Raw genomic sequence first — 23,532 nt, 5'->3', positions numbered from 1 at the left:
CACCTGACCCCGCAGGGCCTGACTTGGGGAGGGGGGTGTCTCCGGAGCCCCACGCGCCCCCCAGGGGGCCAGGGCTGGGTTTTGTTGGTCCCGTCACTGCTGTTATCCTGGGGCTGCGCGGTTCCAGGCCCCCTTCCCTTCTCGCCTGGAGGAGGCCATGGGCACCAGCGAGTTTCACGGCAAGCGCCCCTCTGCTTGGCCGGCTGGAGCCTGGCCCCGCTGGCGCTGCGCTGGGCTTCCCGCAGGAGAGGGCAGGGCAGACCCGCCGGGAGGGTCTGCCTGCGGCTGACGGTGGGCGGGAGGGGGGGTGCGGAAAAACACTTTCCTAAAATACCTACCAGACAAAAAGGCTTGTGACCAGGACATTCCAGGGAGACACCCTCAGACAGAAGCTCTCCAGGCCTGTCCGCATGAGGGGGCGGCCAGCTCCCCCGCACACAGAGAGCCGCTCCCGCTTCTTCCGAAAATACACAGCCGGAGGGCGCCTCCCCAACTGGTCATCGTTCAAAAATAGCCGCTGAGAGCCAGGCTCTGGGGAGGCTGTCACCTGGGCCACGGCCGGACCGCCCGACGGCTGCTGGCAGCAGAGGCGCAGGCAGCACTCCCAGGCGGGAGAGGGCAGGGCCGCTCACTGAGGGAGTCAACCACCCGTCCCTTTGCTTTGGGAAGGAAAGGCCTCCCAGCCTGGGCACCTGACGTAGGTGCTGTCTGCTCAGGCCTCCTGAGCTCGGAGCTTTCCCAGAAGGTCCCGCGTGGCCAGTGCCTGCTTTTCCAGCCACCGTGGGCCGTGGAGCCTGGGGCGCGTGTGACCCCACGGTCCAAATCACATCCTCTACGGAGCACCCTTCCGTGGCCGAGGGGTCCCTCCCCACCCACGTGCCTCATGGTCGCCGGCCTCCCTGTGTCCTGTCTCCCCCGGGGAAAGGCACCAGGCTCAGCACCATGTCCGGGCACCGGCCCCACGTGATGGCTCTGCCCTGGGCTGCCCTCTCCTGTCCCCTCTGAAGCCACCTGCCCTGCCAGGGCTGACTTCTGCTGGCCGGCCACGGGGACCCCACCCAGTCTCCTCGGCCCTCCTCTGCACACCTGCCTGCTCCCACGGCTCCCTTTCGTGGGCCTGTGCATCCCCACGGACTTAACAGGACGTAAGACTAGTGCCCTCGTGTATGTGCGCACAGTCCTCCTTGTATGGACACTATTGTTACACTCATTGTTACACTCATTGTGCAGGGTGAGGAAACGGGCGTGTCGAGATGTGAAGTCACTGGTCCAAGACACACAGCTACCCAGGTTCTATGTCCACCTCTTGCCTCCCTGCCCCCCCCCCAATATAATATCTTGGCCCACTTTGCCTCTTACTCTCTATAGTGTAGCCACACTGGCTCTTTTCTTTTCCTTTCTCAAAAACAACAACAGAAGTCAGGCTGCGTACCTGCTGCACTGGCGGTGCCTGGAACACCTCTAAGTCGACAGAACTGGTTCTTGCTTTTCATTCTTGCCTCCTCCCCAAACCACCCAAGCTCGCCCTGCCTAGAATGGCACCCAGCTTTTCTGGATCATGGCCTCCTATTTTATGTTCTTCAAACCACTGTCATTCTGGGTGTTTCCATGTACGGATTGTCTGTTTGTGCTGCTAGCCTATGTCATTGCAGTATAAACTCCACGAAAGCCAGACCTGTCTGTGGTTGTCACAGCTGACTTCCCAGGACTTAGAACAGTGATGGCGAACCTTTTGAACTCGGCGTGTCAGCATTTTGAAAAACCTAACTTAACTCTGGTACCATGACACATATAGAATTTTTTTGATATTTGCAACATAGTAAAACAAAGATTTATATTTTTGATATTATTTTATATATTTAAATGCAATTTAACCAAGAAAAATCAACCAAAAAAATGAGTTCGTGTGTCACCTCTGACACGCGTGTCATAGTTCGCCATCACTGACTTGAATAATGCCTGGCTCTTAGTGGGCACTCAAGTCATATGTATATTTGACTGTTAAAACTGATGTCTATTTTTTTATTGATTAAGTTATTACATATGTGTCCTTATCCCCACGTTACCCCCTAAACCTCCCCCACTCATGCCCTCACCCCCCTGTTGTCTGTGTCCATTGGTTAGGCCTATATGCTTGCATATAAGTCCTTTGGTTGATCTCTTCCCCTTACCCCACCCTCCCTTACCTTCCCTCTGAGGTTTGACCGGTCTGAATGATGCTTCTCTGTCTCTGGATCTCTTTTTGTTCATCAGTTATGTTGTTCATTTATATTCCACAAATAAGTGAGATCATGTGGTATTTATCTTTCTCTGACTGGCTTATTTCAAAGAAATATTTTCAATGAAAAAAATACTCCAATATTTATTGAGCTTTTAGCTGCTACTCTATGTGACCTCTAAATTATAGTGCTTATGCACGAAAAGATTGCACTACATAACAGCCATTAAGTATTTATAGTTTTATGTCTTGTGCTGTTAGCTATTATTTCATTCACATACAGCTTCAACGTGTGTGGGCGAGTGCGTGCGTGCTGTGTGCATGTGTGTGTGTGTGTGTGTGTGTGTGTGTGTGTGTGATCACTGATCCACAGGAACTAGCCCTGGCTCTCTGGCTGGAGCATGGGTCAGTGGACGTCTGCACTTCCCAGCTCACCCAGCAGAGAATGTTGAGTCAGAGGAGGGAGGCGATGGGGATGCACCTTCTTCTGCTTTGCTGAGCCCTCCAGCACTTCAGGAGGTCCCAGGCTCGCGGCCCTCCCAGCAGGACATAACCGGAAGTCAGTGTGACAGCAAATGACCCCTCTGGGGACCCCCCTGCCTGGTTACGCTGGGGCGCTGAGAGCACGTGCACTGGGAGATTTGCGGGCAGAAGGCTGTGTGGCAACATAGTTTGGAACACATTTCCTTGAATTTTAATATTTGAAGAGATCTTTGGAAACTATCCCCAGAAAGAGGGAGAATTCCTCTGATAAGGTCGCAGGCTGCATATAACATTAGGCGAACTGGAATACAGGTGAATTGGGCTGCCAAAAAGCAGGCAGATACGTACTCACACAGGATAATGTCGATAAGTCAAAAACACATTTTCTTACATGGAGTTTTAAATTATCATGAATTTATTGTTATATGCCTGCCTCATTTCAGAGAAAGTTTATATTGTTGAAAAATACATACAATATCCAAGTTAGCATAAAAAATGGAAGTAAAAGAAAAGATGGTAAGGATGTAACATAAAATGGACCTCAGTGGACATTTAAAAGTCCACTCCATATTACATTATATACATGTTTTATGGTCGGGCCATAAATTGCCTTCAAACTTTCTTGCCACCAACACCAAAACATTATTCAGTTTCAAGATGTGAATGAATGATCATCTAGCATTTCTCTCTCTGATACATGAGCCCATTAAGCAAGCACAGTGCATTCGGAGAAGAATAACAAACTCATTAAACAAATTTCTAAAACAGGACAATATTTTGAGTTCTTAAGGTCACTATTCCTTTTCTTCTCCTTCTACAATAGTCCTAGGAGAAAAATCTTGCATTAAAAAATCGTTAAGTAGCCCTATGGCTCAGTGGATAGAGCGTTGGCCAGCACGGACTGAAGGGTCCCGGGTTTGATTTCGGTCAAGGGCACATGCCCGGGTTGCAGGCTTGATCCCCAGTAAGGGGTGTGCAGGAGGCAGCCGATCAATGATTCTCTCTCATCATTGATGTTTCTATCTCGCTCTCCTTCTCCCTTCCTCTCTACAATCAATAAAAATATATATATTTTTAAAAATCTTTAAGTAGGACATATTTTAATTATTGGAGCATCCCCCCTTTTTTGTTAATTATGAATGACAGTAAGGAGGTGGTCCAGACAAAAGGCGAAGAAATAAAAACGACAGGAAAAGCACTTACATGTCATCTGTAAACGTGATTCCAAAGTACTCCTTCTCTTTCAGGTTGAAATGCGAAGCCACCAGGTCCAGCAGCTCTCGTGCTAGCAGCTTGGGCTGTCAATACAAAGATCTGATTAGAAACACTTTGCTTGTCTCTCTCTTATTGCTACCACCTTCCTCTTCCCCAATAGTTTAGAACAGCTTTTGTTCATTCTTAAATATCTGCCTTCTCCCCAGCCGGGGGCGTGCACAGGTCAGTCTACTGCAGACCATCCTCTAAGAGACTGGGAAGGAGAGGAAGTGGGAAGAGGAACCTCAGTGAGACCATCATTCTCATATATTTCAATTCCTTGCTTCTCCCTCTGAGGCAGGGGTGGGAACCTTTTTTTCCTTTCTGCCAAGTCCATTTGGACATTCATAACATAATTCGCGGGCCATACACAATTATCAACTTAGAAAATAGCCTGCTCTATTTAAACGTTTAATTAACTCACCACTAATGCCTTGGCAGGGCCAGACCAAATGAGTTCCTGGGCCTTAGACGTCGCTGCTCTAAGGTAAAACTGTGTTTACTAAAGCCTTGGTGTTTTTGAAAAGCACTCTTTGATATGTAGTACGGTGCTAGTGACCAGGACAAGGAGTATTAAAGCGCTCACTGTCTGCATGTAGGGGTAACTTGGCTTGGTGGACTAGGTGAAAAGATCAAGACCCAGGCTGTGGGGGCATCAGAGATCGAGTTAAAAAGAACAACAATAACAATCATTCACTGTGCCACACTCCGTACATCTGTGGTCGCATTCCGTCCTTGCGAGGAGCCGGTGAGGCTTGGGTCCTTCTTTTCCACTTTCTGGGTGGGTCAGCCAAGCCAGGAGAACTTGGTGTTCCGGTCAGGAAGCGCGGGGACCTGAACCCAGTTCGCCTGCTTACAGAGCCCTGGCTTTCCCTCTCTCTCCAGGGATCATCGTGCCCCTAGTAAGTGGGCATCGCTGGTGCTTACTGAGCACCTGGTGAGAGGAAGGAGTGAACCTGTGAGCTTTTAGGAAGCGCTGGACTTGGGGGAAGGGGCATGGTTTGGAATTAGCCAGAGTGGCTGAGTGACTGTGGCGGCCGGATTTGCAGAGTTGGAGCGGAAAAGGGGATTTCAGGAGGGCCTGCTAGGTGGTATCTGCCTCGACTTTGAGCCAAACAGTTTAGGGTTCGTTATGATGGTTTGAGGGTTGAATGTTTGCTGTTGGGGAATAAAGAATAGTTATGATTAGAGAGGAAGGAAGGAAGGAAGGAAGGAAGGAAGGAAGGAAGGAAGGAAGGAAGGAAGGAAGGAAGAAAGAAAAAAAAGAAAGAAGAAAAGGAGAGAAACCCCAGCTGGTTTGGCTCAGTGGATAGAGCGTTGGCCTGCAGACTGAAAGGTCCCAGGTTGATTCCAGTCAAGAGCACATGCCCGGGGTTGTGCTCTGGATCCCCAGTAGGGGGCATGCAGGAGACAGCCAATCAATGATTCTCTCTCATCACTGATGTTTCTATCTCTCTTTCCCTTGCCCTTCCTCTCTGAAATCAATAAAAAATATTTTTTTAAAAAAAGAAAGAAGAGAAAAGCAGGCAGAAATCTAGATTAAAATGTCTACTCTGGTGAAACTATTGTTGGCTGTACTATTTTCATTCTAATTGAGGCTTAGGCATAGCGGGCTAGGGACAAGCCCCAGACGGGAGAAAAAAACGTAGGCTTGGTCAAAGGGAAGAATTCTAGCCAGAGCTGTAGGTGTGGCTGTCAGCAGGGACTGCCAACGTTTTTAAGACTCTTGGTCCAAAGTGTTGGGTAGATGAAGAGAGAAGCATCAACAATTAATATATCATCACTCACAAAAGCTCACTTATTTTACAAAGGGATTTCATTCTCATATAGAATTTAGGTTGGTTTTAACCTTAATTCTGTGAGGAAGCCTAGGCCATCTTAAGGCCAGTTCACAGTTTATGAAACTGGGTATTTAAATTGGACAAGGTCATGTGACAGGACAGTGGTAGAATGCACAACCCTTTTCAGGGAAGCATTATGTTATCCAATTTACCAACAAGAGATTCAAAGAAGTCAAGTCGCTTGCCCGGGGCCCACAGCTACTGAGCGTCAAGGCCGCGACTGGAACCCACGTATCTGAATATATGTCACCAACTTCCAGTCACATACAAACCAGGTCTTCTGACTTCAAAGCTCCTTTCCTCTGCAATCAACCCTGCGTCACGGGCTTCGAGCACAGATGAGCAGCCAGCCTGACACAGGACACGCGCTCACGGGGCCCAGACGTGCTGTCCCGTGCGGGTAACACCTACCTGCACCAGCAGCTCCAGCCGCCTGTCGTCCAGGAGGTGCACCTGGCAGTGCCTGCCCTCTGTCATCTGTGGGGAGAGACAGCACGAGTGGGGTCAGGCGGGGCGGGCAGGAAAGCTCCGGAGTGCGAGTGGTCACTTATTTCACATGTGACGCCTCAGCCTGAAAATGGCTTCACTTGAGGAAATCAACAGGCGTCAGACACGGATTTATTACATGGCCTCAGCACCTGGGTTTTTAAAAATTTAAATGTTTTTCATTCTTTGATTTAAAAGAAGAATGAAAAACAGAGATGACTCAATATACTGGAAAAATAATGCCTAAATATGCACACAAGATTTTATTATGAGAAGTAGGTTTCCTTCCCAGAGGAAACGACTGTATTTTTATTTAAGTCAATATTTTATTTTTCAAATGCAAATGGCTTTATGCATTGGTGTGCTTTAATGCATATAATACATGCATAATTATAAGAAAAACATGATTCTAAAGTTCAAATGGAAACCTTCCATTTTTGAAACTTCTGCCCCCTTTACAAGTCTATGGCTGCTATAATTAAGAACAGGTAAGATACACAGCTAAGAACTGTTGTATACATTTCCAATTATATTTAATTTTTATCACTTATAATTGCAATTCGGGGAAATCCTCTTTGTGAACTAGTTACCGATGCACAGAATGCAAAGATTCCAGTGGACTAGCGCCTGCTTCCCACCAGCGGACCTGCCAACTCGAGGAGAGCCCTCGCAGACCGACTGTGTACGGACTTTCAGACATGCCCAGGTACATATTTTTAAAAAATTCATATGAAGTGTTTTTCTTTAATATTACACATGACATATTATTCTGAAAATAAAGCAAATACTCATAGTATTTGTGTTTGTATGTGTGTGGGTCTGTGGTGTGTGTGTATTTCCCCATTTTCAATTCAAATGCTATTTCTTGCAGATCTTTCCAATGTCAACACATATAGGCCAAGCTCATTCTTTTTAAAGGTTCTATAGCGTCAGCTATCGTGCGTGCACAGTAATTCCTGCTGAGAAACACGTTGTTCCCACATTTCCTTATGACAAGGACGCCACAGTGAACTCTGCACGTGCAGCTTTGCCCACACATGTGTGCTGGCTGGGCCACTTGGAAGAGCGTGGGCAGCATTTGGTACACATCCCTGAGGTACACATAACCTGGTTTAAGAGAAACCAGCTCCCATCCCGGGGCACCAGCTGTGTCCATAGCGTCCCCTCTGAGCTGCAAGCAGAGACCCCGGCCGGGATTGGTGCTGTTTATCCCACTTCACACATGAGGAAACGGGGCTCGGAGTGGGACCAGCAGCCTGTCTGCAATGTGAACACCACCAACGACTGCTCCTGCGTTTCTGACTGAGCTCTGCTCTGAGTGGGAACGTAGCCCGTTGCAGACCGTGGCATTATGGAGATGAGGCCCGCAGCGGCGACTGGAGGCGTGCGAGGAGGTGACTGGGCCGGCCCTGACTCTGATCTGAACTCTACAAAGCCAAGGCCAAACACACACGTTTGGTGGCAAGAGGAAAGGGATCACATCTTTGTCCCAGGCACTAAGCTGTGCTCTGCATACATGTCGCCTCACAAAGCTCCACAAGTCTGTGCCATGGCAATGTCCCATTTTACGGGTACGGAAACCGAGTTCACGGTAATTTATTCAAAGTTACCTGGCCAAGAAAAGAGCCAAGCCAAGATTTACATTAAAGTCATCTTCTTTTCTACTTTAGCGTGGGAGGAAATAAATAAATGTGTCAGTCATTTTATTTCTTTTATAAAACCCACATAAGGAAACCAAATTCTTGGCCTATAGAAGGATGTAATGAAATAAAACTCAAAAGATCAACTCACACAGTATAAATCCATTAAGGAATATGTCAAAATATTTCACACCGCTCTGCTGTTGCATAGTCCAAATGAATTTCTGCCCTAATTTTACAAAGACATCTTTTTCCTTTCCATTTTGCTTTGGACCTCCCTCAGACTGGCCACTGCCTTTTTGTCAAGACATAAACTTACCCTACAGAACTGGATGGTGAATGCTTTGGCATGTCAGCCCATCTGAGGACAAACACGGGCAGTGGCGGCCGTATCTGTACAACTTGGTCCTGCCCTTTGGCCTCAGTTGATTGGAGCAGGGATGCACACCTGACCCAAGCTGGACCAATCAGAACCTCAGTCCCGGGAATCTGGAATGAAGTCTGAGGAGGTGACAGTGTGCCTGCCATGTGTAGAGGACAATCAGCTCATCAGTGGCAGGAGAAGCACACAGATGGAGAGGCCAGCGGGCGAGAACTGCTGACTGCATCCCTAACCCTTGCCCGCACTTCTGGTCCCTTCCACTGGCCTGGGGGGGATGTTGTCCCTGGGCTCCATGAAACACCCCTGTATTCCCTCAATCAGCCCACTTTTCCTCTCTCTCTTAAGCTGGCTTGAGTTGGATTCTGTTTCTTGCAACTAAAAGCCTCTTTATAAGATACCACAGGTGTCTACACCTAAACCAAGGCAAAGGTTTCCGAAGGATGGACTCCCCGATGATGTCATTAATGTGGTAAAGTTGTCAGTTCATAATGACTGACGCTCCCACCAATGACAATACAACGGCCAAGAGAAAGGCTGGCATTTCGGGGGGAGAGGTTCTGAACAAACATCTCGCTGTGCGATGTTGGTAAGACACACACGCTGGAGAAGGCAGTGCAGGTGACGGGGAGAAAGAGTGCTAGTTTGACCCCCCGCCACACGTCTGTCTGCACATCTGAGCGCAGTGTTCCCAGGCCCTTTCCTCTCTGGGAGGGAGGTCAGAGGGCAGTGTGGTCATGGCCAGCAACAGGAAGGCCTGCCCTTGTCACTAACCTGAAGGTGGAAAGGTGGTGGATGTACTTTGTTCATCAAGACATGGTTATGAATAACTTATAGTTGACAATACTGGAAATCAGGAGGCGCCACTTAATAAAGGTCCAGATGGCAAGCTCTGGAGAGACGGCTGGATTTCCTCCCTGGCAACATCTGGCCTGGGAGGGGCAGCGTGGCTCCCTCTCTAGATGAGTCTGTGGCTCGGGCTCACCCAACCTACTGCCTGCAGGTTCCCGGGAGCCCCGACCTGTGAACAAGCACATCTGGTTCAAGTTCATGTGGCACCAGGGGAGAGACACAGCCAGCGGCAAAGAGGGTGCGTGCCCGGAGGAGTGCTTGGCACTTGGCCCTCATCCCTGTGTAGCATTTCAGCCTCACAGGAGCCTGTGGAGGGGACAGCTCCGAAATCAAGCAACTTGCACAGGAGTTCTAAGCCAGACTGGACCCAAAATCGTATTTCATCCCTTAGTAGCTGTGGTACCTTGAGAAGCCTGTCTGAGCCTCAGAAGCAGGCTCCTGATCGCTTTCCGTCGGACGCCCTGAGAATGCGATGAGCTACTTCTCAGGGCCACTTTTATTATAGTCCTTATTTGCTGGGAAACTCACACACAAACAGCTAACCCTTCCTGGACTCTATCTATTCTCCCACTAAGAAGAGCTTTTTAAAGGGAAGGCTGTTACGAGCCCATTTTAAAGGAGATATATGACAGGTAATGCTAACCAGTCAGTTAGCAAGCATGCGGCAGAACCATTTCCCAGAGCCCAGGGGGCAGAAATAAAGACAGGGGGGTGCTGGCTCCCGTGCGCCTCTGTGCTTGGCCCCACCAGGCATTTTAGTAGCGACAGGCCCAATAGCAGGGACAGGCACGCTCTCTGTTCCAGGTGCCGCACAAGCCCTGAGCAGCAGCAGCACATCCAGTCCTCGTGCTGCTCGCAGGAGGCAGGCAGTCTTAGCGCCAGTGCTACAGGTAAAGAGCCGAGAGAGACCACACATCATGAGGTTTACAAACAGCAGAGCTGGACCCAAGCCCAGAGCCCCAGCTCTCCACACTCGCTGTACACACGCGCTCAGCACCCTGCAGTGTGTGTGTGTGTGTGTGTGTGTGTGCGCACGCACACGGGGGCGGGGGGGGGACGGGCAGCCCCACACAACCCTTCCTTGATGGGTTAGATAAGTGGGTAGACAAGGGAAACGAAGTGCCATAAACATGCATAAAAAGTCATTTCAGTTCCAGAGAAAAATGCTTCAACAAGAAGTAAAGTGTAGAATTCATAATAGAAAGAGCCTTGAAGGCATCTCATAACTGCCGCTCACTAGAGACCAGGGAAGCTAAGGGGTGGACCTGCCCAGCCACACAGCTCGTTAACAGGGGGCCTGGGATTAACACTCAGGACTCTGACCTGGGGCAGAGCGCGGGGTCTGTGCCCAGGCTACTCAGCCAATAAATAATACATCTCCTTCAAATGCACTTCTCCCAACAGGTTGACTTTTTAAAGCAAAACAACAGCAACAAAAACTCCCTGTACCTACAAAAAAGAAAACACCCAACTGATGTTTCATCTTCCAATTTCAACACAGAAGTTACACCTGTGAAGCTATTCATGGGTCACAGAATCACTTTAAAACACAACAAAAACAGCAACTAATTTCATTGAGCTTACTCAATAAACTTCAGATGCAGTGACTCATGTAGTGCTACGGCAGAAATACATCCATCACTTCCATTTTACAGTTGGAGAAACAGAGGCACAGAGGGGCCCAGCACCTCGCTTGAGGCCGCACAGCTAAGAGCAGAGCTGGGACTCAGCCTGCAGACCAGCGCCTGAGCCCGGGGTGTTACTCCTGTTTTCCAGTGTGATTATCACCCGGAAGAAATGAAATATATTGCCTTTCACAGTCTCCTGATTGACCTGGCAATTGGCTTTCTCTACAAAAGAGCAGTTTGAAAGCTCCACTGAGGAGAGGAAGTCAACCAGCCTTTCAATGAGCAGCGCCCGCTCTGAGAAGAATGGCCGCACGGCCCCGGGCGCTCTGTCTGTGCATCCGAGACCCGAGCCAGGCCGCCGGTGTCTGCCCGGCCATTTCTCCGTCCGGAGGCTGTGCCCAGGCGTCACCGTCCCCCCAGGCACCGTCGCAAGCTTCAGATCTGACCCGACCCCAGTGCAGTGCCAGGAGTGGGATCTCATTGAAAAGGGGTCTCTTTGGAGGTTTCCGCGCCCACACCCGACCTGCGGCCTCCCGCCGCCCCTGCACCTGCCCGGGAGCCCAGGCGGTGGGTGAGCAGCCACCTCACCCGTGGCCTCAGCACGCACCTGGGCAGCGGAGGGCCCCTCATCTGTCAGCAAATGAGGAAGGAAGGAGGGAAGTGAGACCCGGCCCCAGGCCAGACCTCGGCTTCCTGGAGCGCCCAACGTGCACGAGCCACCTGGGGTCCAGTCTGCCTCCATCGCCGGCTCCCTGACGCAGGGAGGAGAGGGGACAAGCTGAGGCCGCAGCACCGGGCGCAGGGGGGTGGGGATGGGGGTGTCCCCCGGGTCCCCCCACGGTACCAGTCCCTCAGCAACAGCGGGAAGTCCCGGGAAAGACCAGCGCCCCCCCCCTCCCCCATCCCCCTTGGCTCTGCTCTGGTGGTTCCTCGGGACACAGAATCCGCTGAGGAAGCAGCAACTCCCCGCCCGTTCCCTTCTGACCTTTACTGAAAACTTAGCATTTTGTGAGGGCCTGCCTCAAAAAAATGGTTCCTCAGGGTTTTCTGTGGGTTTCCTCACCCAGAGCCTCACCCACCCTCATCCCGTGCCTGGACGGTGCGCGCTCAGCTCTCCCCGCCCCATGCGCTCAGCCCTCAGCCCAGCCAGGCCCTGCGTGACCTGTAAACGCAGAGCCAGCCCCGCACTTCCCGTCCAACTCCCGGGCCTCGCAGGCCACACAGAGGAGCATCTCCCCTCCTGCCCATGTACGCACCCCCCTGTCCCCCTCTCCTGCACCCCCTCTAATCTCATTGCCAACCCCTCTGCCTCACTGCACCCAGCCTCCTCCAAAGCCTGCTCCCACTTGAGGCTTTGGGCACGCTGTTCCCTGTGCTGCACGCTGTTCCCTGCGCTGCACGCCGTTCCCGGGCCATCGGGTGACTGGGTGCGTTGGCCGCTCTCGGACCTTAACTCAATGTCACCATCTCCACAAAGGCCTTCCCGCCTCATGCACTATGAAGTGGAGCCGGCCGCTCTGCCTGCCCTGCTGCTCTCGTGTTTCGATGGCTGGTACTTCCCTCTGCTTTCTGTTTATCCTTCGCTGCCTTCACCAGCAGCAGTGAATCCATGGGGGAGACCTTGATTCCTTTGCTGTGTCCCCAGGACCTAGACCAGCCCTGGGCAAACTACGGCCCGCGGGCCGGATCCGGCCCGTTTGAAATGAATAAAACTAAAAAAATAAATAAATAAATAAAAGACCGTACCCTTTTATGTAATGGTGTTTACTTTGAATTTATATTAGTTCACACAAACACTCCATCCATGCTTTTGTTCCGGCCTCTGGTCCAGTTTAAGAACCTATTGTGGCCCTCGAGTCAAAAAGTTTGCCCATCCCTGGCCTAGACCGTGCCCGGCAGGTGGGGAGAGCATGGTTAATACATGTCTGCTGAGTGGAGGAACCCTACACACAATGAAATTTATAGGCATCATGTCAAGGGAGGACGTGCCACAGCACCGGCCCAGCCTGGCGCAGGCCAACTTACACGTGCAAAGCGGCTCCCCCTCCCCCCTCCCCCACCCGGGACGAGCTGCCCTGTGTCAGGTGAGCGGCTCCGGGAAGGCGTGTATCTAGGGCGGTCTGACTGACTTTGGGATCTATTGAGCAGACGGAGTTTTATATTTCCCCCAAATGATGTCAACCCCAGCCAAACAAGGCCCCTTTATGGCATCTCTGGGTGTTGACTGCATATGAGCCGCTGACACCCAGCTGAGAGAATGGCCTGGACTGAGCTGTCGCTAAGCCCAGTTGGCTGCGATGTCCCCTCAGGCTTCAAGGGCACCTCCCTGGAAGGTGCAGCTGTGGGAGCAGCTTTCTCAGTGTCATGAGCCTTCTCCTGCTCCTATTGTGCACGTGCTGATGCCCCCAGCACTAAGCCCTTCCCAGCACAGCATCCTCCTTCATGCCGCTAAGCTGGGAGGTAGACGGTCATAGATTTTATAGATGGCTAGCTGATGGCTAACTGAGGTCCCGTGGCCATGACCCATGGGATCTCCCAACTCTGACACAATCTCAAATGTGCATTGGGAGTGGAGGAGGAAAGAGAGACCAGAGAGAGGAAGAAAGGGAAGGGGAGGAAGGAAGGAAGGAAGGAAGGAAGGAAGGAAGGAAGGAAGGAAGGAGTCCTGGGAGTGGTGAAGAAGGGAGCCCTGGCTGGCGTGGTCAGGCAGATGGGCCTTGTCCCAGGCACAGGAAGGTGCAGGTTTGATTCCTAGTCAGGGCATATGCCCAGGTTGCAGGTTCAATCCCTGGTCAGTGTCCATGCGGGTGGCAACCGTTCAATGTTTCTCTCTCTCTCACTCTCTCTCCCTCACCTTTTATTTAAAAAAAAAATCAACAAAATTTTTTTAAAAAAAATCTTATAAAAAAAAATAAGGGGAGAGTTCAGTTTAGCGAAGACAAAATTAACTACCTGCCCGAGGAAGAATGTGAATGAGTAATGGCAGCTGGCCTTGAGCTGGCCACTTAAATTCATTCATAACAACCCTGTGAAGTAGATTCCAATGCTCGCTTCATTGTGTGGATGAGGAAACCGAGGCTCAGAGAAGGTTCGTGACTGACCCCACCCAAGGTCACAGCGAGGAATCTGTGGATCAGGATGCAGCGAGCACAGGGCCACGCTGCTCCCCACTGCTCTCCACTCCTCCCCACTGCGCTGCCTTCCTCCCCCACTGCCCCCCTGGGATGGGCTCTGCGCACTCAGTCCCAGGGCTGAGGGGCTTCACGGACTTGGCTGCCAAGGTCAGCGCTGCTCTAGGAAAGTTGGGTCTGGATTCCCCCAACCACAGTCGCCTGGCACTGGAAGCAAGACCAGAGGGGAAGCACGGCCTCCGGCCTCCGTGGGGCCATGCCGGCCACCGCCTGGCCCGCCCCGATGAGATACGGCACCTCCCGAAGCGGCGTCTGCTGCTGTGGGTTTTCTCTGAGCATCACGATGGAATTCAGCCCCACCTGTGGGCGGCTGGCCGGTCACGCTGAGTGAACGCTTCCGGCTCAGGACGACGCTGACCAGGTATGTGGCCGCGGGGCCTGACTCCACAGCGTCGGGGCTTAGGGCGTCCTCCAGCCACAGCAGGTGACTGCGTGGAAAGCCTGCACCACGCGCGCATCCATCCACTCAGCCAGCATTCACTGAGCACTCCCAAGGGCAAGGTCCCTTCTGGGTACCAGTAGGTAACCGCACAGGGGAGCAGAGGCCACTCCCTGGGGCTTGTCCGAGTGCAGGTTCAGCTGTGGCAGCCCTGGCGCTGTGGCTGGAGAGCGGTCTCCCTGCGCAGGGCAGGCAGTGGTGCAGCACCCCTGGCCCCGGCCAGCAGACGCCAGGAGCCCCCACCTGCTGCCTCCTGTGACAACCAAGCATGCCTCCAGCCAAGGATCTCCTGGGGAGCAAGGCCCTCACTGGTTGAGAACAACTGCTCCAAAGGCAGAAGGAAGAAAAGAAACTATTAACAATGAAATAATTTCAATTAACAGTGAGGGCTTGAAATAGCTCGAGTAGCAATGGACTTAATTTCTTTTTTTTTAATCCTCACCTGAGGACATACATGTCCATTGATTTTTTTTTTTTTTAGAGAGAGGGGGCGAGAGACAGAGAGAAGGATATATAGTGAGAGAAACATTGATGTGAGAGAGAAACATCTACCAGTTGTCTCCTGTATGTGGCCCAACAGGGGACTGAAACCACAACCTAGGCATATACCCTGACTGAGAATCGAACCCACAACTTTTTTAAAAATATATTTTTATTGATTTCAGAGAGGAAGGGAGAGGGAGAGAGAGATAGAAACACCAATGATGAGAGAGAATCATTGATCGGCTGCCTCCTGCAGGCCCCCACTGGGGATCAAGCCCACAACCTGGGCATATTCCCTTGACTGGAATCGAACCTGGGAATCAGTCCCCAGGCCAATGCTCAATTCACCAAGCTAAACCAGCCAGGGTGAACCCACAACATTTTTTTAAAAAAATATTTTTATTGATTTCAGAGAGGAAGGGAAAGGAGAGAGAGAGAGAAACATTAATGATGAGAGAGAATCATTGATGGGCTGCCTCCTGCACACCCCCTCCTGGGAATGGAGCCTGCAACCCCGGCATGTGCGCTGACCTGGAATTGAACTGGGACCCTGTGGTTCATGGGTTGACGCTCAAGCACTGAGCCACACCAGCCTGGGTGGAACTAATTTCTTAGCGTGTGCAAAACTTATTTCAGAATTCACTGCTCACCCAGGAAACGTGAGGAATGAGTAAGTCGATGGAGAGGACTTCCGTGGAGCCACTGCTCTTGACAAGCGGCTCCAGTAGAGACAGGAGCATGGTCCGGCGTCTGCGCAGTAGCTCTCACTGCGGCTCCTTCCTGCCGCCGAGGCTGGGCGCGCTTCTGCCAGCTGCTGCGGCTCCCGCCCCAACTGGAAGCAGTGGGCCAGCTGTGGTAGCAACTCCCTGGGGAGGGCATTCTCACAAAAGACAACCTGCTCAGTGTCAGCCTGATCTCCTAAGGCTGGCGCCAAGAAAGACTGGGGTTCAAAGAAAGAAAGAAAGAAAACAACTCTGTCCGCCTGGAGTTGAAGGCCGTCAGGAGGTGTCCCCGAGGAGCGCCCAGGATTTAGAACCGGGGGCTTGGATTGTGCCCCAGCTCTGCCACTGAACTCAGTTTCTGCCTCTGCGAAGTGGGAATGAGAAGAATCCATCTTGTTTAGCTTTGTTTGTCTCTGACACTAATGAGGGTTGAACCTAAAATCCACCCCGAAGGCCCAGGTGCTACTCCGTCTCCAGCAGGTACACTACGTACGTGCACGTGCCGGGCAGCGCCTGGGCTGTGCTGGGGCCTGACGGGCACCATCGCTCTCCCCGGGCAGAGTCCTCTTGTTCCTGGGGGGACTGGTGAGCTGTTGACTGCTATTCTGCTAACTATCAGCAGTTATTCTGAGTTGGATGAATGGTTATTTTTCTAGGAAAAAGTTCTCCTGGATGAATAAGAGGTCAACCTGCCAAATTCAAAGTCAATCCACCAGTTAAGAGCAAGGGTGAGTGCACAGCTGCGTGAATGTACTCAGTGCCACCGAACTGTACATTTCAAGTGGTCAACCTGGTAAGGTCTATGTTATGTACATTTTAATACCTAACAAAAAGCAGGGGTAATGAAATATACTTAGGTGCATAGTTAATTTTGAAAGATCCTCGTAACTTTAGATATTTAAAAGTGTGTTTATGGTCTGGCTGGTGTGGCTCAGTGATTAAGCGTCAACCCATGAACCAGGCGTTAATTCCATTTTAATCTCTCAGTGATACATCAACAGGCTCATTCAAACCCCCCGCCCGCTCTCCCCTGTCGGCTACCATATGCCCAGAGCCGGGGACTCCTGCAAACTCATTCCTTGTCTGACTGTGCCACCAACAGGACCTGGCATGGCGTGTGCCGCCTGCCCGTGCGCCCTGTGCTCTGAGATGCATTTTATCCGGTGAATTCTCACAACCCCCGAAGGAAATGGTTTGCCCTTCATTTCACGCAGAAGCAGCTGAGACCCCACGAGGCTGAGAATAACTTGCCGGAGGCTCCTAGTTAGTAAGGGGCTGAGCCAAGTTCAGCAAGGCGTTTGCCCAATGCCAAGGAGAAATGGGCGCCCGGTCTTCATGGAGGAGCTGGGGCAGAGGGGCCACTCTACCGACAGCCTGCACTTTCCCGTGAGAACCCTGGGCCAGGCGCCGAGGGAGGCTGCCCTGCGTCTGTTTCCAGAGCATCACGGGGACGGGGACGTTCCTGCTGTCCCTTCCGGGGGGGCACCCTCTTCCCCGGCCCCAGTGGTTACGCTGTATGTCTAGACGTCACGGCGCGGTATCAGTGAGTCACAACGGAAGAGGACACGGCAGGCCTGGCACTGTCACAGGACAAGTCACAGAGTGGCACCGAGAAAAGCCAGGCGCACAGCCGCCGGCTGTGGGGTTGGCACCGTGTGCAGTTCAGGTTGACCAGAAATGAAGTTTTCTGGGCAGTTTGCAAAAGATGGAAATTTTGGCTTCGGTGATTATGCAAGTAGCAGACACCCTGTGGTTTGGAAACGTTCTGCTATGCCAACTGTCAGTTTTCTCTTTCCCGGGAAAAACAGCCAGTAGGAAGGAGCAGACGCAGTGCGTTTTTCAAAAGTTAGAAGTAAAACAAGCCCAGCGAGGGCGAAGGGGTTTAAAAATAAACCCCGAGCTTGTGAGTGGCTGATCTTCTCGGGACTGTTTATCCACCTGGAGTTCTGGGCTGAATATACGCCGCCACAGGCACACAAGTCACAGCTATTACCCTGGAAACCTCAACATGAACAAAAACTAATTCGAAAACCTGAACGAACTTTACAGGAATTTCCGAGTACACACTCGTTGTCAGAGTTTTCATGTTTCGCGTTTACGTCGGCCCTGAGAGTGTCCCTGACTCCTTTCAAAGTCTCTTTGTTCTCTGTGGTCCTTACCCAAATGGAGGCGGAAATAAGCCCTAAGAGAGTTTATAACTAATACGCACTGATCGACGGGGTCCAGAGCCCTAGCATTTGGTTGGTGGAACTGTCATATTTGAGCAGGGGATTTAGAACAACATGACCACACTTTGAAAACAGAAAAGTCAAACTTATTTGGGACAATATAGGAAAAGTCTTAATCATTCCCTCTCACTCCCCTCAACACAGACACGTTTAATGCCTGTTTCCAGAGAATCACGAGCCGTTTCTACTGTCCTCTTCACGGAACCCCAGTGGTTACGCTGTATGTTTAGATGTCACGGCACAGTATCAATGAGTCACAACAGAAGAGAACACGGCAGGCCCCGGTACTGTACACAGGAAAAGTCACAAAGTGGCACCGAGAAAAGCCAAGAGCAACTTAGGGAAGAAACATTGTCACCTAGTGCATGTTGTGTTTTCAAATGAGATGCAGTCTTTTTTTGGAAGCTAACACAGTATTCAAGGATTAAAACAAAGCTGAAAGGTCACAGGTCAGGGAGACAAAAGAAGCCTGGAAACACTTCTGGGGGAGCCTCAGGGAACACAGGGAGGGACAAAGAATCCCTCCACAGAGAATGGTGATGTGGAGCCTTCTCACCGCCCCATTTTCAAGCACAAGCAACACTGAAAATTAAAGTATATGAACTTACAATGAAATAAATTACATTAAAGGCAAAGGTCACAGATGCCACAACGCGTCTGTTTTTTCCATTTCACTGTTTCGTGTCTATGGACTCTTTATGGCAGCCATGTGTGCTCATCTCTTTCCAGCTCAGTGATGGGAGCTGGTAACGTGAAATCGGTCAAGGTGAGAGTATTTACACCACGGAATTGGCAAATGCTATTCCCCAGAGATCTGGCTGTGAAACCCGGAGCAGGCCGCACTGGAGAAGTTCAAAGGCAGAAGAGGCTGGGGGAGAGTGCCTGCCCAAAGCATGACAGGGCGGGGAGGCTGCTGAGAGACGTGGCACCGAGGAAGGAACGAGGCTGGGATTTCAGACAGAGCTGTGTCCAGAGCCCAGCACACCTAACTTCCCCAGGACTTTGTACATGTCTAACATGGGACTAATGGTATCTCTCAAGCGAGTGGCTGTGCTCATGATGCCTGGCACAGAGCGTGGCAAACAGAGGCTGGCATAAAAGGCGACTGGCACACGCTTGATGCTTCAACAGCTCCAGGGTTGGGGCACCGATCTCCTGCCCAGACAGAGACTCATGCATGACTATGAACATCATTATGCTGCTTCAAAACGATTCCCAGATGCAAGCTCACCACGGAGGGTCCCTGACCTGGGATTGCGCTCTCCCACTCAGGGTCAGTTGCCTCTCCTGTTTTTGCCACCGGAAGGTAAGTTGCACTCATTGCTGCTATCCTGTCTCCCGAGAAAGCGCCTGCCCAGTGTAGGCTTCATGGATTTGTGTGGATGAGTGACTCTCCGGCTCCCCCTCTGAGTTGTCTACCCATTTCTACTGTTGAAGTCCCATCAGAAGCCAGTGGCTTCTTTGTCTCTTGACCAAAGCCCAGCCAGCTGTGTGGCTGCTGTCCTGGCGTCTGTCACACCCCGGGGGGGGGGGGGGCGGGAGGGGGATGCTTCCCCTGCCACGGAGCCGCTACCACCCCCAGGCCTCAGTGGAGGCTGCTTCCAGCTGCTCCATTCACAAGCAGTGCCTAGCAGCGTCCTTGCTCTGCTGGCAAGTCTCTCCCCTCCTGTTCCCCTGGGCGCTACTCCAGCTCCACTCTGCCTCATCGGAAGGCTTGAGTCTTGTGACAGGAAGTCTCACCCAATGCTCGCAGCTGTATCCAGGGAACCAAATATTTACCCCCCGGGGCCCTGCTCGCGTGGCTGCTGAACTTGCTGTTCTGAAGGGCATTTCTGAAGGGTGTGCCGGCTGGGTCCCGTAAGCAGCGTGGGTGCACTATGCAAACTCATCAAGTCCCGAAACTCCTAGTGCTTCCCCATCACACAATGCAGGGTGAGCTGCCTACGGAGCCACGCGGTGGGGGCAGGGTGGGGACCCTCGGCAGTCAGATGGTATAGCGTCTGACCCCAGCTCTGCCTCCAAGTCTCTGCTGGAGACGCGGGCAAGCCACTCGCCTCTGGGCAGCCGCTGTACATAAGCATCGTTTGCGCAGTGCACCGTACGCAGCCCATAAGAAGCAGCTGCTACTAGTGTTTAAGGTGCACGTAGTGCATTAGGTAAGAATGTGAGGGAAGGGCTCTGAGTCAGACAGACTTAGGCCCGTGTGGCCTTGTGCAGGCACCTCACTTCTGAGCCTCGGCTTCCTCAGCAGAAGAGGGGGATAATGATAGAAGCCCCTCCCAGGGCTGCGAGGCTCACACGAGAGCACGTGCAACTTTAAGTAATGTTATCATGCTTTTTGCTAATGAAAGCCAAGCAACTCCTACAGACCCCGGCAGGGCGGGTGCCTCAGGGGCCAGGCGCAGGCGCTGAGCGGGGGAGCAGGCCCCACTCTGCCCGAGTCCACGAACAGCAAGAGCGAGCAGCTCTGGCCGTGAGGAAGCTTGGTCTGATGTTCCCACCAGCGGTAACATCACCCTGCTCGTCTGAGTGCTTTAAACTGCCAGAGTGCCCTCACCTCTCTTTCTTCTTTTAAACTTCACAACTGCAATGAGCCAGAAGTGTCATAGCCCCTTTTACAGATGAGGCCACCGAGACCCAGAGGAAGGACGTGAGCTCTGTGGCCACACGGCTGGCCAGGTCCAAGGCCCCAGAGGCGGAGCCCCGCTTCCTACTGCCCCAAACAAGCTCCGGTCCTTCCAAAGTTTTCCCCCAAAGTAAAGGTTACCAAACCCTGAACCACAAGCCAGCTCCGCAAGCAAGGCGTCCTCCTGTGCATTTCCTGGGGGAGGCTTCCCGCCATCACACTGCAGCTAACCAGAGGCAGCTTTCCTCACCAGAGGCCTGGGGCATCTACAGGCCTTGAGGGCGTCCCTTGCCAATCCCCAAAGCCTCAGGTTCTACTGAGGGCAATGGAAAGAAGAGCACGTGTAAGAAGTTGGAGAATTCACAGCAGCCCTGGAAATAGAAGTCCTGGTTTTTATGCCTTGGGAACAACTGTAACTACTGTCACCTTTTTAGAATCCTGGAGATTCTTAAGGCACTGACACAGGGAAGAGCTTTACAAAGAGAAGTGATTTAAACAAGAAAAGTGGTGCTGGCAAGGGCTGAGGTGGGGGGCGAAGGTGTAGACCTGCCAGAGCCTGATGAGCCTGCCACCCCCAGATTTCCATGAATATTGTGCCAGAGAATTGGAAATATTTGCAGAATCTCCTGCTCGGTTCCACGGTAGTGCCACTCTCTCTGCGCTGCAGCCAGATGGAGTTCTGCTTAGTCCTGCAGAAATCCACGTCGTCTCCTTCCTCCACAGACACAAGGGGAAGTTACTGATGAAAATTGCATTGAAAACAACCAGAACTATTTTTTTTCTGTGATTGGATGCTATTCTATTTTATAATTTCTTCCTTCTTTCCACAGAATAGCCAGTTTCTACACAATTGTGAACATTGTCCATTTTGTTGGCTTCATTCATTGTTTTTGCTTTCCAATGAATAAATAGTTTTTGAGCACTTATGCTGTGTCAGGCTCTCGGGATAAAATGGGGAGTGCACATTTTGTTTGGTGGTAGGGGAATTAGACCTCAATCTTATGCCACAGTGGAAGTGACCAGAATTATTTTTGATATATAGATAATGTCTATCTCACTTGAAGTGACCTTCCCACTTTCCCAATCAAGACAGGGCAGAGGCTAAAGGATCAATCTTTTGCATCAATGTCCAGTTGGACTCTCTGTGATCAGAGAAATTTTTTAGAGAGTTGGCTCTTGGGTACGGCTGACACACAGGATAACGGAGCTGTGGCCGGTGTCAGCTTCAAGGACACGTATCAGAGGAAGACAAGGAAACAGGTTGGCTCCGCAGCTTCTTTAATTGCTGGCTGTGTGCCGTGGGCACCTGATCCAGCCTTTGGAGGCCCAGTTTTCTCATTCGGGAGGGTGTTCCTTAGCATGACCGCCTCACCTGAAACCGCTGAGGTTTCCTTCCCCCTTTCTCCTGGTTGCGGCAATCACGGGAGAAAATAAAGGGGTGGGACTGGGATTCAACAACCAGGAAAAAGAATCTAGAAAAACTCGGCGCCTTCCCCCTGTCTGTTGGAGGACTCAGGTTGACAGGTGTCGATAGGGCCAGTAAACTGAGGCAGCACCACTCCTACAGGTGCTGTCACTCAACCACCTGCTTTCATTAGTGGGTAAACGGTCTGAAATCGCGGCGCGACCACGTTATCAAATGTGTGAGGACCACCCATTCACGTCTTCACAGTCACTCCTGAGCTCTGATGTGTGTCAGACTCTATAATAGGCCCTGGCCAATGTAATGGACTCTAGCCGAAGTGTACCTCTCTTTCAGACCTGCTAGTGACGGTGACACACAAACCAGACGATACACAGGGGGTTTCTGGTCATGCTAAGCACAGGCAGTCCCAGAACTACAATGGTTCCACTTTCGATAGCTCTGATGTTCAGTAGGTGAGTGTATTACATGCATTTCTGACTTACGATATTTTCAGCCGACGAAGGGTTAGCGGGAAGTAATGCCGCCGTAAGTCAAGGAACATCTGCTCCATGAAAACCAGGAAGCAGAAGAGCGTGAGGCACCAAGTTGTGCAAAAGTGCGGAAAGAGCTGCCTGAGGGAGCTACCGCGCTCTAAGACAGCGGTTCTCAACCTGTGGGTCGCGACTCCTCTGGGGGTCAAACGACCGTCTCACAGGGGTTGCCTAAGACCATCGGAAAACACGTGTATAATTACATATTGTTTTTGTGATTCATCACTATGCTTTAATTATGTTCAATTTGTAACAATGAAATTGTAACAACATGAGGAACTGTATTAAAGGGTCGCGGCATTAGGAAGGTTGAGAACCACTGCAAGATAAGGGTGATGGGAGTCAGTCTTGAGAAGATTTGGGAAAGGGCTTTTCAGGCAGAGGGCCAGCAAGTGCAAAAGCCCGTGCCTGGCTAGAGTAAGACACTGCTGCACAAGTTTTTCCATCAGCGTACTCTCAGAGCCTCTCTAGGCACCCCCACCCCAATACTGTCGTCATGACATTGAATACCATAGATACACTGCATATCTGTTGGGTAAAGCTGAGCTTTGGAGGGCCACACACTCTCAGACGATCTAAGGATCTTTGTCCTCAAGAACCAATTTTCTCTCCCCTTGGGAGTGAAGTCTCAGCACCGAGAATGCAGTTTAAGAAAAAAGTGGCAGGAATTTGGTTGCCAAAAGGACAAGTACAGGAGACAAAGTGGGAGAGTAAATGCGGGGTTCATCAATGGTTCTCAAAGTGTGGTCCCGGGCCGGCGCCAGCAGCGTTGGAACTTGTTAGACACGCGGAGTGGCGCCCAGCCCTCTGTGTTTTACGAGCCCTTGGGTCACTCGGATGCGCGCTGGAGTCGCAAAACCACCGGGCTGTGCCAGTGACCGAGCTGCGGGCTGTTCCGAAGCAGCAGGAGGCCCTGGAGGCTTCCAGGTGTGGGAGACACGACCTGAGGACATTTGTAGAGGAAAACTCCTGCTCCTGCGAGGAGATGAGACTGGGGGAAGGAGGGAACAATGCTGGAAGGAGGGGAAACGGTCCGGAAGACTGGCGTTGCTGCTCATCTGTGGAGGTAGGAATATGACCAACTTGGCCAGGCTGTGAGGGTTAAA

At 51.5% G+C, this 23,532-nt stretch overlaps 1 protein-coding gene across 9 annotated transcripts in view; it reads right to left on the bottom strand.

Annotated features, from left to right (window-relative positions):
• FRMD4B (FERM domain containing 4B) overlaps positions 1 to 23,532 on the bottom strand; it is a 212,424-nt gene that overhangs the window by 110,771 nt on the left and 78,121 nt on the right. For 8 of the 9 annotated variants that reach the window (XM_059663000.1, XM_059662996.1, XM_059662993.1 and 5 more), the window contains exons 2-3: positions 6,208 to 6,273; positions 3,905 to 3,999 (exon numbers count right to left, since the gene is read on the bottom strand). In XM_059663000.1, coding sequence (XP_059518983.1) covers positions 3,905 to 3,999; positions 6,208 to 6,273 — 161 coding nt within the window. Of the gene's footprint in view, positions 1 to 3,904; positions 4,000 to 6,207; positions 6,274 to 9,075; positions 9,127 to 23,532 lie in introns of those variants that run through there. The other variant, XM_059662997.1, reaches the window with a different exon arrangement.

Source organism: Myotis daubentonii, chromosome 14, assembly GCF_963259705.1.
Source record: "Myotis daubentonii chromosome 14, mMyoDau2.1, whole genome shotgun sequence".
Taxonomy (NCBI): domain Eukaryota; kingdom Metazoa; phylum Chordata; class Mammalia; order Chiroptera; family Vespertilionidae; genus Myotis; species Myotis daubentonii.
This window is presented reverse-complemented; position numbering and strand designations above follow the sequence as displayed.